This window comes from Charadrius vociferus, unplaced genomic scaffold, assembly GCF_000708025.1.
Source record: "Charadrius vociferus isolate BGI_N301 unplaced genomic scaffold, ASM70802v2 scaffold282, whole genome shotgun sequence".
NCBI lineage: Eukaryota > Metazoa > Chordata > Aves > Charadriiformes > Charadriidae > Charadrius > Charadrius vociferus.
In genome coordinates, this window is record NW_009647731.1 from 3751172 (window position 1) to 3763225 (window position 12054).

The following is a 12054-nucleotide window of genomic DNA, read 5'->3' on the forward strand; positions in this document are numbered from 1 at the left end:
ACCAAGACACTTGAGATCCTGAGCACAGACTCCTCCTACTGCCACAAACCTATTTGCTGAGGCAGCACTTCTGCTTCCCAGCCTCACGTGACATGAGGTAATACCATCCATTCAACACAACACTTCTTTCCCTTACACCCCTCATAAATCCACCCTTAGTTACTTTCTTCCTTTAATTTCCTTCCTTCTTCACCTGCCTCAGCCTCCTATTATTTCTTTCATTCCACCCTACATCAGAGCTATACATCGCTCCTTCATACCTAGAGAGAGCTCAGCATAGCTGATGTGATTACTCCATGCCACTCTTGCGGTTCCATGCTGGAAGGAGACCAGAGTCAGCATTTGAAGGTGGCACAATGTAATGCTTGTGGCTCAGGCCCAACAGAAACCTAGTCAAGGGTGTATTATTCAGTACTGTTACCTGCCCGGCTGAGTTTACTTGGAGGCTACCCAGGTTTAGGCTTAAATCAAGGAACTGAGCGAGAGAACAACAGAGCTGTGAAGGACCCTTTACAGAAGCAACAAACAGCCCAAGTCCCGTGACTCCCAAAGTAACTATGGGTCTGAAGAGTCGTGCCTACACTGCAGGACAGCAGCTCTCTGTGCTGAGCACCTCTACAGTTTCCCTGTCATCCCCATGGTGCTGGGTTTGCTGTTGCTCATGACAGCTTCTCCACGGTCACAGGCTGAGTTTATTTAGAACATGGCAAAGGTCTATAGCATACACAAGTATGAGGACACCTTCGGAGGACACCCTAGCAACCACTGAGAACCCCCTCCACGGCACACCTCTATTTCTTAGAGCACTTACACTCTGTGGAGTAATTCAGATCAGCTTGGAAAGTAATTGAGACCATCTCCTGTTCAGGGGTTTTACCTACTTCTCTATTGACAGCGTAGGTAGATGCACTCTGGCAGACCTGGGCAATCATTCCACACTGGCTTGAAACTAGAGGCCTTAGCAGTTTCAATCAGTCATACGTTTCAAAGTAAATGGTCTAAATGCAGCCCTAAAGTCATCTCATCCACTGTCACTGTATGAGGCATCCTCATCTCCTATTCTGAAGCAGTGCAGGGTGCTCATCTCATAATCCATCACCTGAAGAAAAACAATTTGAATTTCTTCATGGTGATAATTTATACTAGAATACAAAAACAGATTCTCAATTTGGGCTCTTTCAGATCAATTAAGAAGTTGCACTTTGTTTAATGACGAACCTGATTTACAGGAAGAAGGATTTTGGCATTTCAGGATTAGCACTTACATGACAGAAACACTACATGGCATTTAATCTTAGAACTACTTCTAATATTTTTCCTTGTTGGAGAAGCACAGCCCCTTGTGTGATATAATTACCAGCTTCTGATCAGAGAAGTAGCATTTTACACTGAAATAGAAATGGCTGGATTTTTACCATCTCATATTTAATCTTGGTTTTAATTAAAGTCTATGATTTGACATTTCTTTCCTTGTTTCTAAGGGCTGTTGACTTCTGCTTGAAACAGACTTGCAGGGTAACGAACCTTCAGGAAAGTTTGATGAGGGATGATTTTACCCCAGCATTTGCAGAGTTCTTGGAATATATAAAGTGCTAAGTATTATTAGTCACTGCAGTTTTTAACATTTTATGCTTTCGCAGCTTACTGCAAAACATTAATTAATACAGCCCGGATAGCATGATCGAAATGCATTTCCTTTCAGAGGGAGATGATTTTTTCCACATTAGCCACGAGAGGGCAGGGAACGATGTAACTCCCAGGCTACTCATTCTAAGTGAGCTCAGGAAAGTTCCCTTTCAGAGCTGTTCAGCCCTTGGTGCCTCTGCTCCCAGGAAGAAGGCAGAAAACGGGGCCAGAACCCCTTCCACCACCCAACAGCACTGTGTGTTGCAGTATGTCCCCTCTTAGTCATAAGCTGGAGAACGGGCACACGTTTCTTCACCTGCACCACAACCAATTCCCACTCCTCCTGTAAATTCAACCCATTGTATCATGAAGGACAGCCCCCCCCGCCCCAGCCCCCACATTCATCCCCTCTCATGCTGTCTCAAGAAGGTTCCCGAGTGAAGTGTTTGAAAATCCTGAGCTTAAACAGAGCAGCATCAGTTGAAACGGCTGGTCCCACCACTCCCTGAGCTGTTGGTAGGACTGGGTGGCTTGTCACACATGGGACCGAATCACTCAGCATAGAGCTATATAGGATCAGACCTCTGTTTCCCACCTTGTTTCCTTTTTTTACCCCACCACCATTGTTTCTGTTTACTTCCACAGGCACACTGGCTAAGAGGAGGTCCTGAGAGCACAGGCAGGTGATGGGACATGTCCTGCCGGGACCAGCCAGCGAAGAAGAGAAATTAATCTCCTCCACAAGAGATTTTAAAGAGCAGGCCAGGTTGACATCCATTAGAGGTGACCGAAGTTTTTTTCACCCTGTTTTAAAGGAGGAACGGGGACTATGTCTGTTCCTGCTGTGATCGCAGGAGTCCGTGCAGCAGTGATTGTACCATTGATGAAGATTTACTAACGTAATTCCTGTGAACTTTTACAGTGCAATTCTCCATGGCTTCAATTCTAAAATGCCAGTAATAACGACTAAAGGGCAGAGCACCGAAATTGCTTAAACTAATCTCCCAAACAGCCAAACCCCAAAATCTGCACACCAAGAAAAGCTCCCTCTGCTATGGGAGACAGAAAGGAGGAAAACAGGCTTCTTGCAGCGCCTGCATTCCTCTTTTTTTCTTAAGGGAAGTTTTGCTGTGCTCCCATTAACTCCAGGATTTTGTTTCGGCATTTTACTCTCATGGACATTTTATTTGATTCCATTGGCAGAGCTTTGTAATTTAGCATTAATTAATGTCAATTAACGTATTCAGTTGCTAAGCTCTGGAATTAATTTCATTAGTTTTCCTGCACAGATGTTTTCCCTGCCATAGGTAATTAGGACATTATGCTTTCCAGTTCCAGAACCCTCACCTCCAACAACAGCTGCTGTTTTTAATATACAACAACAAAGTCACGCTGTGCCTGGAGAGAAGAACATAGCAACTCCCAGCTCTTACACCCCCAGACACTTTGATTTTGACAGGTTTAGACACCTACAGTAGGATTTTTCTTGGGGATATGCAGCTATTTCTAAAGAGGATGCAAGAAAAGCCACAGAACACGGGGATGGAGGAGACATCTTGCAAGGGAAATCTCTGACAAAATTAATCTGTTTCAGTGGTGAAAGAGAATTGCAAATGCTAACACATAGCAAAAGTTAAGAGCCGGGGGGACTCTGTGCCATGAAATATTTTAGTCTTTTCTGTTTACTGGAGCTCCATGCTAATATGTTCTCCAGGGAAATTCATCCAGCCTGTCCCAGAGAGATTTCTTGGCTCAGTTGGTGGAGATGGAAGGCCGCTGGTGGTTACTGGAGGCTGGTGAGCCTCTGCAAAGTACAGGGGAGGGTTTCAAATCCTTTCCTAAAGCAAAGTAGGACTTTCTGCAGGATAGTCTGTTGCCAAGTGTTATTTCATATGACATATCAAACTGTAACACCCACTGCTTTCCAGTCGGAGCTTGCATATATATCTTTCAAAAATCTTATTTGGTCACAAGAAGATTCAGAGAAAATATTCACTGTACTCATTGTGAATGTATCATTCCTCCTGATTTTTATTTTTCTTGTCCTTAATTCATTGAAGAATGTGTCCTCTACATTTAAATCCACTAAGGACAAATCAGGAGTTTATGCAAAAAGCATCCACACAATCTAAACTTGTTTGTCTTGAGATTTACTACAGAGTATCCTAGTTCATTACTGAGCAGCTTAGACATTAGGGATAGTTTCTGCTTTTGAAGGATGACTGGCATCCTGTAACGAATGAACCATAAGGACGTGGTAGTAACATATCTCACGGAAAGACCCAGGGCTGTAACCTCTCTCCAACACTGACTAATTACAGACACCTAGAAAAGATCATAAGAATTTGACCAGATGCCTTGGTATTCCAGGTACACTTTCAGAATCCACAACCTCCCATGGCAATGAGTGCCCCAATTTAATTTGTTCTTCCATACATTAATCTTTCTACTACTTTTTTGAGAAACATACAAAATGGCTGTGCTTTATCCCTTTCCCTCTGGTCTGAATGTTGACTTGTGAAATGTTTATGATATGAGAATATATTCACAACTCTCCAGGACTCAGCAACTGCAAAGCAATTAACTAGTAATGAAGATCAGTGAAATGAAGCCATCCCATTTACTAACTACTTACAAATGTGTTTTCATCCTGCTGTTACTCTTTCTTCATTGCATGTCAGAGTCAGGAATCTTTCTTTACATGGGGAAGTATATCCTCTGCCATTTCTGGCATAAGGGTATAATTAGAGAAACTAACAGATGTAATTTTCCAAATGCTAACGATGATCAGGAAAAAATACTAATAGCAATCAGAGAAAAAAAAAAAAATCACTGCACACTATGGGAATTAATTCACCACTGTAGCTATGTTAGCAAAAGACTGTCAGACTAGGTTGCCTACTCATTTTTTCCACAGCAGTGATTATTTTATACTTTCTAGTAATGTTCTGTGAAAACGGAAATCAAAGTCCTAACACAACTTTGTGATTCAGACGCTATTGGCCAGATGCTCAGTCCATGTTGATCAGCAAGCAGAGCGTGCCTGCTGACCCCAGGTGAGGCTTTGGTCTTACTTGCAATCACAGCGGCACTTAAATTACCTTTCAATAAGAAAAGTTGCTGTGTAAATCAGGACAGCAGAAGAAAAGCAAAGGAAACAAAAGTACTTTTTAAATATAAAGAGCTCTCTAAATTTTTGCCAGCAGATTAGAAAACCCCTTAGCTTCTTTCATCCACACTAAAATAAATTAAAAAAATGTAAGTTAAACTTTACTCAAAATCAATTGGCATCTATCTACATAAGCGAATGCGTATCTCATAAATGTAACAGTTGATTTTCTTGACTTGCATCTATTGAAACTGTCACTTAGACATCGTCCGAGTCAGCTTTGCAATGCTCTGGAGGGCTCGTGGGTACCCATTTAGTCTCCAAATGCCTTGTAGGAATCCATCTTTCTAATTCTCACCAACAGTCTGGATTCCTCAGTAGAGATTGCCTGAATAAAAATTACCTTCCATGTCAATTAGCTTGAATCAAGCCTTACTGTGATAACCCTCCCTAGCTTAAATCAGATAAGCCTGTTAAATAAAGATCTTTCAGGACTTGGGTATTCTTTACAAACCTAAAACCCACACGTCATTAAGTGTATACACCTTCTGAAAGCACTTCAAGCTGCATTTGAGCAAACTAGGTTTCACTTCCACCAGTCACTCTGCCTGCTGACTACGGTGGTGAATGGAAGAGAAGCTTATCGTGTGGTTAAGAACTGTAGGGGATTAATTGTCTTACTGAGGTGTTGACCTGAAACCAGGCAAAAAAAAAAAAATCACAATTCCTGCCGACTTTGCCAGCTTGCCTTTGATCCTGTTCCAAAATCAAAGTGGAACACCAGGGACACCCAAGTGCACAAATGGAAATGTGAGATAAGGTTCATATGAACTTCTTCCAACCAGAAAAATCAGTTTTACTACTGTGCTCACAGTCCCAGCTTGCCTTGGATTGGGCCTGAAGCCTTTAAAAAAATAAACAAAACCATTTGACGTGATGAAAATTTTCCTGGTGCTCTCCAAAATTTACACAAGAAGACTGAAAACATAAACGGCAATGATTACCCCTGCAAATCTGTCTCCATCAATACAACTAAATTGCACAGTCTGTACTCAATTTGTTCAGCACTACCTGCACCTTAGTTCGACAAGACACAGCGTGTTCAGAAGGAGTCCAGATTTTTCTGGATCCCAAGAAAAGAAAATTAGGGAGAATGTAAGCTCAGGCACAACATTGCTAGCCAGATCCTCAGCAGGTGTAAATCAATGTGCCACTGAAGTCATACTGATTTATGCCTGCTAAGAGGCTCCTATTTTGGTCCTTGTAAACCTTTTACATTATGTATATAAACACAATAAATAAAATGCACAGACAGACCATAATCGGGGAGCAGAGATAGAGTTATTGGTATTTGAGCAGGGAAAACCTAATACTAAGCTTGCTGCTGATAGATGTTCTCAAAAAAACGCTGCCATGCGATGGGCTAACACTGTACTCTGCTGACAGCTCTACTTCTTCTCACCTGAAGCTGCAGTTATACTACTCAGCTTCTGTTGGAAAAGATACCAGCACAAGAATGAGATGTTTTTTTTCATTTGTGTGCTCATTTCAGCAGGTTTTCGCTTAGCCCTTATATTTCCACTTAAAGATCTTTTATTTTACTGCACAGATTGAGTGGTTGTTTCCACACCAACTCCCTTTCTTTCCTTCTTTCTCCCTGCCTTGTTTTGGCAAGTCTACCTTCATGTACCTTCTCAAATTTAATCCTTTTATTGAATTTTTACACTTGGTTAACTCTCAAAAGAGATATTCCAAACAAAGTATGAATGCAAGAACATTTAAAAAAAAAAGAAAGAAAAACAAAAAACACAGAACCCCCAAGAAAATTTATTTGCAAATTACCCTCAGCTTGAAATAAAGTTGTCTTTCTCACTTCAGCATGCTTCACCCCATCACCCCACTGGCAGTGACACACCTGCTTCATTCCAGAGGAGAAAGGTTTGTTTATGCACTGGAGGGTCATGGTTACTTTGTCCAGGAAAAGCAGACTGATTTAGTACTTAGAAGGCAGCTCTAGCAGCCAAGAGACCCGAATATACCAAGTTGGCCATGGTAACTAGCGTAATGCACCATGTGTACACTGTTAGCCTGTCTCAGTCTCAAAATCCTGTGACCTGCAGTGCTACCAAATGTCTTCTGGCAAAATTGCTGTGATATGTTCCAAGGTTGTTGCTTCCAGCTACCCACCATCCTCTGCCAGAGACCAACACTCCCTGGAACAACAGGCAAAACACAGCATATCATAGAATCATACCACAGAACAGTTTGGGTTGGAAGGGACCTTAAAGATCACCTAGTTCCAACCCCCCTGCCATGGGCAGGGACACCTCCCACCAGACCAGGTTACTCAAAGCCCCATTTAGCCTGGCCTGGAACACCTCCAGGGATGGGGCAGCCACAGCTTCTCTGGGCAACCTGTGCCAGTGCCTTACTACCTGCTCCAGTGTCTCACCATGCACAAGAGCATGCACTTACTGAAAATCCAACACATTTTCTTACAGTGCCAATGAGCTAAGCTGGGGACCTCCTGAATCATCATCAGAAGTTTTATGCAAATGACCAGTTTTCAAGAGGGGTCACCACTGGCTGAAGGTTTGACACCACTGCTATATTTACACTAGTAGTTCTGTCACTGCCTAAACAGAGAAACTTAAGTTGTGCTGTCTTACAACTAAGCCAAAACAAGTGCACAAAATCAGTTACTAGAGCTCAGCTGATGAGTAATAATTTGTTATTCCATAATTCTTTACGAATATGCCCAACTCCTCAGTGAGGCCTGTTTCATCTACCTGTTTTTTGGTTTCCACCTTAAGAGCTGTAATAAAGCTTACTAATTTGTTAAGTAGTCTTTTGCAGAAACGTTCTATAGCCGTGCAAAATGTTCTTAACAGAGCCTAAGAACTCAAACAAGACTATTCACGGCATTTGGAGTACAGCACATTCTCTGCCCACTGGGAGCTGAACATCCCTCAAAAGCATGACCAGAATATAGGTCCATAAACATTGATTGTAGTGCTTCATCCCAATGACCTCAAATTCTTAATGCTTTATAACAGTAATATTTTGTGCTGAAATAGACACCATCCTGTTAGAATATTTCATTCTCATTTAGCATGTCCGCAGAAATAGAAAGCCTCATGTTCCCAGCCTTGTCTCCATGTTCAGGTAAGTGAAATTGAGAGGAGAAATAATAATCAGAGATCACAAGTGATAAGAAATAGAGATAATACATTCTTTCCCTTTTACTAATCTTGCATACCTTGAAACGGAAAGACCTTTAAAACTTTATGGTTTCTATTGCAACTGTTTCTTTTCAAAACTCATCTTCCAAAAAATTCTCTTTCATGCTAAATTTCAGTGAGTTAAAACTGATTACCTTACAGTTACCTTTTCAGACAGTTTTTAAGTTTCTGATGACAAAATACACGTTTAAGTAACACCACTGCATTCGGTGGTACAATTCAGGGGAGAATTTTATCAATTTTTAAAGGAATTAATTCACTGCATCATTAATACTTACAGACTGCAAACGGTAAAAAATCTGCTTGTTATGTTGCAGCCAAGTTTCTATTTATGAAGGAAACAATATGGAATTACAATGACGAGATCTATGGCAGCCAGGCTTACAGTGAGATGCTTGCCTAAGGCAATCCAGTGTTGTGGAAAAGAAATCCATGGAGGAAGATCTGCAAAGGCAGTGGAGCTCAAAGATAAACCTTGAGGAAGCATGGGTGGGAGGAGAAAAGGCCAGCGGGTGGCTCAAGTTGCCTCAGAGAATTTACAGCCAATTAGGAGTATATTTTGGAGTTGCAAGTAAAGGACACTCCTGGAATGGAGAAAGGCACCTCAAGAGGCAAAGCAGGGAGGGAGAGGAGCTGATGAAAGTGAAGGACAGCGATAGGACAAGCAATAACAGTGAAGAATACGCTTAGGCTGGTCATTAAAAGGTTTCTAATGTGAGAGAAATGAGGTATTTTCAAATGTAGTACCTAAGGCAGAGTATCCCTGATCTGTTAAAACTAAAGCTATGAACAAGGTGATAGTACGTACTGTGTGAAACAGCAGCTAGACCCTGTGACCCAGGAACTCCCCTCTAATGTCATGTTCCCATGAGCAAAAATCATGTAGGAAGAAAGGAGCTGTATATACTAACTCCAATTACTGCTTATCACCTATTCTTCTTTACCATGTTCTCGGCTCCTTTCACGGCCGGTTAATTCCAGCTTTTTGCCTTCCTGGAAAGACTTCTCTTCTGACAGACTTGCCTTAGAAAAGTCAAACCCCTCATATTAAATGAGTGAATCCCTAAAGAGAAGTCAGTTTTCCATCATGATATTGCGTGGTTACAAGAATATGAGGGCAGTCCAGAATACCACAATATTTGGAAGCTCATGTACTTACGACCATCCACTGTCTTTGCCTCCAGGTGCACAAGATCAGGCTCTCTACCAGATCCCATCATAGACCTGTAAAATACAGATTGATACAAAGGCATTAAAAACAGTAGATACCTTGAATGTCTGAGATATTAATTCCACAGGAGATCCTATTTAGCTGGACCTAAACTCACACTCACAAGTGAGAGCTGATAACTTCGAAAGCGTTTTGGAGTTTTCCCTGAAATAAATTTGAAAATTTGAAATAAATTCTACCATTTTATTGAATCAATGCCATTGTCCTTATGAGTTCTTTATTTCTGACCCCTTTACTTCACTTCTTTCCCTCTAGAGACCGCTTCTGTTCTCGTTGTCACCTCACATTTTGATGTGCCTCCTGGTTTGGTTAGAAGGATGCATTTCAGTTCTCGGTCGGATACGGAAGACTTTAATTGATGGGATAATAGTGTTTGCCAGCGTACTAATTATAGCTGTTCCTTTATATTGGATATTTTATGCACATTTGCTTAATTGACACTCTTAATGATCAATATTCCCTCATTAATTAAGAAATTTTAAAAACCCATTTCATCCTGAGACATTTTATCACTTCTGATCTAATAAAACCAGCATTCCATTAATAAAATAAAGGTCAGATTGACTCAGAAAATGACTGTTCACTCTGAAGTAACAAGCAACAACATAAAGACATTGAGCGCTGCAAATAAGGAGTTTATGGACTCAAGCTTTGGTTCCACTGTTGAGGTTCCCCTGGACTGGCACTGCTGACCTCAACAACTCCCAGGGACAGTCCAAATGGCCAGCAGTTTGATGGATAGTCTGAATTATGGCAGTACTGACTGCAAGTATGTGCCAATCCCTTTGTACAGCAGCCTCAGCAGCATCTCTGACAATCATCCTTGTTTCTGGTCTTGGTCCTGTCTTCCAGGTCATAATCCTAAATTAATGCTAAGGGTTAAATAACCAGTTTCTTGTTAGCTGCCAGACCTCCAAGTTAATAGATGCATCAGGGAAGAGAAACATTCATTTCCAGTGATAGACGAATTAGGTGCTGTTCTTCAAAGCCTCGTTATTTTTCAGGAAATCAAAAGTGAGGTTTGAACAGCGATTTAGAACTTAATTCAGTTCCCACTGACTGCAATCAGAGGCAGCTCCAGTCCTTAATCATCTTGCACATTAACTAATAACCATTATAAAAATGTTAACAATAACAAGACTATTTGTGTCCTGATTAATCTTTAGCTTTGCTTGACAAAATTTGTAACAACTCTCTAGCTAGAAAAGGTTTGGATTTTTTTTTTATTGTCCTTTGCTGGGGACTGGAAGTTCCGGAAAAGACTCTGAGCCAGCATTGCTTTCACCTCTTCTCCATTTTTAATAACATTTATGGCAAGGTCTTTTTCTCCTAAACATTCAACTTCCATTTAAAATCTCTGCTTCCTAATAATTGACACCAAGTGGGTGGGCAGGGAGTACCTTCCTAGGGCATTTTCCTTTTACCTGCTATCATCAGCAGATTTAGGGCCAAAATGCTGGGCCTGCTAGTTACAATTCAGTTCAAAATAGATATATGTCAGTGACAAACAGACCTAAAAAACTGCAGAAGGACTAAGCTTGTGATATGGCATATCTCCTTTTTATTCTTGTTTATTCAAGCGGGCTTTAAGCACACCTGGAACTGGGCTACTGCAGAAGACACAGTAGAGCTTTGTCAGTGCATTCCTCCTCCTGACCTCACACAGCCCCACACGAGTGTGAACTCTCCAAAGAAACAAGGATTATATTCCACGGATTTGAACACTTTGTCTCTTCAGAGATGGGCAACAATGGTATTCATCCAGCAAAGAACTTGTTGCCCTAGTTAAAGCCTGTGGCTCTACAGTCAGGTGCTTTGTGAGTTTCCTCCTCACAGTGCTATTCTGAGCCCAAGGAACACTTCTATTGCATCTTCTCAGGCAAAGATAGTTAATTCAGAATGAGATGTCTCACTGATGGAGGGGATGTTATTGTAACTGTTGTTTTCAATTGTGATATGAGCCATACTTTACATCAAACTCTTAAGTGTCTTAAACGCAGACTATAAATATCTGGACCCACCAAGCCCTGAAAGTTAGAAGGCTACTGCTGTAATGACCTGCATGTTACTATGACAGCCAGTACTGGGACTGCAGAAACTTCAACTCATGGTAGAATAAGACCATCAGTTGGCCCAAGGATGTACAGAACAAGGATGGCTGAAACATGACTGGTGATAAACATTATTCATCTACTCAAGGACTTCCTTTCTTTTGATATCTCCTAACCTCTGCAAATTAGAAATAGGATGACAAACAAAGATGAAAACTAAGGCCTAGAGAATCTAAGGGAGCTCCTAAAGTCGAACAGGACGTCTAAGGTAAAGGCAAGAACCACATCCAGGTCTTCCTATCTGCTAGATCTTTTTTCCTACCAGAGAAAATACACATTCCATTGCTTTGATAAATAATAGGCTTAATTTACTTGTGACAGCACAAGGTCATAGTCAGGCCCATAATATTAAATGATAACATGAACTACGAGTTGCAAAGGACAGGTAAAATACAAACACATATCTGCTCAAATCAATGTTAGCTGTACACCGCTGACATCCAGAAACATATCACTCCCATCTGGGTTCTGCTGAGACCTTACTGAACAGAATTTTTTTTAATGTCACACTTGTATCATGCTGCCTTGTTCCATGGTAGCCCTGTGATATTTCTCTATACATCTCTCCATGCCTCCAGAAAAGCCACATAAAGTAACATTCATCTTACCCAGTTATACACTGTAGATATTTAACTCTGACCTTAATCACGCTCAACTGTCTTCGCAAGCAGTGAGGAGAAACAGCCAGTTTTGCACTGTGTTTCACCTGAACGGTGTTAGATATGACTTCATGAA

The 12054-nt window shown here is 41.2% G+C and overlaps 1 protein-coding gene across 1 annotated transcript in view; it reads right to left on the minus strand.

Moving 5' to 3' along the window:
* The window catches only part of SORCS1 (sortilin-related VPS10 domain containing receptor 1), a 209801-nt gene that overhangs the window by 76134 nt on the left and 121613 nt on the right, over nt 1-12054 (minus strand). Inside the window, exon 6 of the mRNA XM_009881624.1 lies at nt 9137-9201. Coding sequence (XP_009879926.1) covers nt 9137-9201 — 65 coding nt within the window. The remainder of the gene's footprint in view (nt 1-9136; nt 9202-12054) is intronic.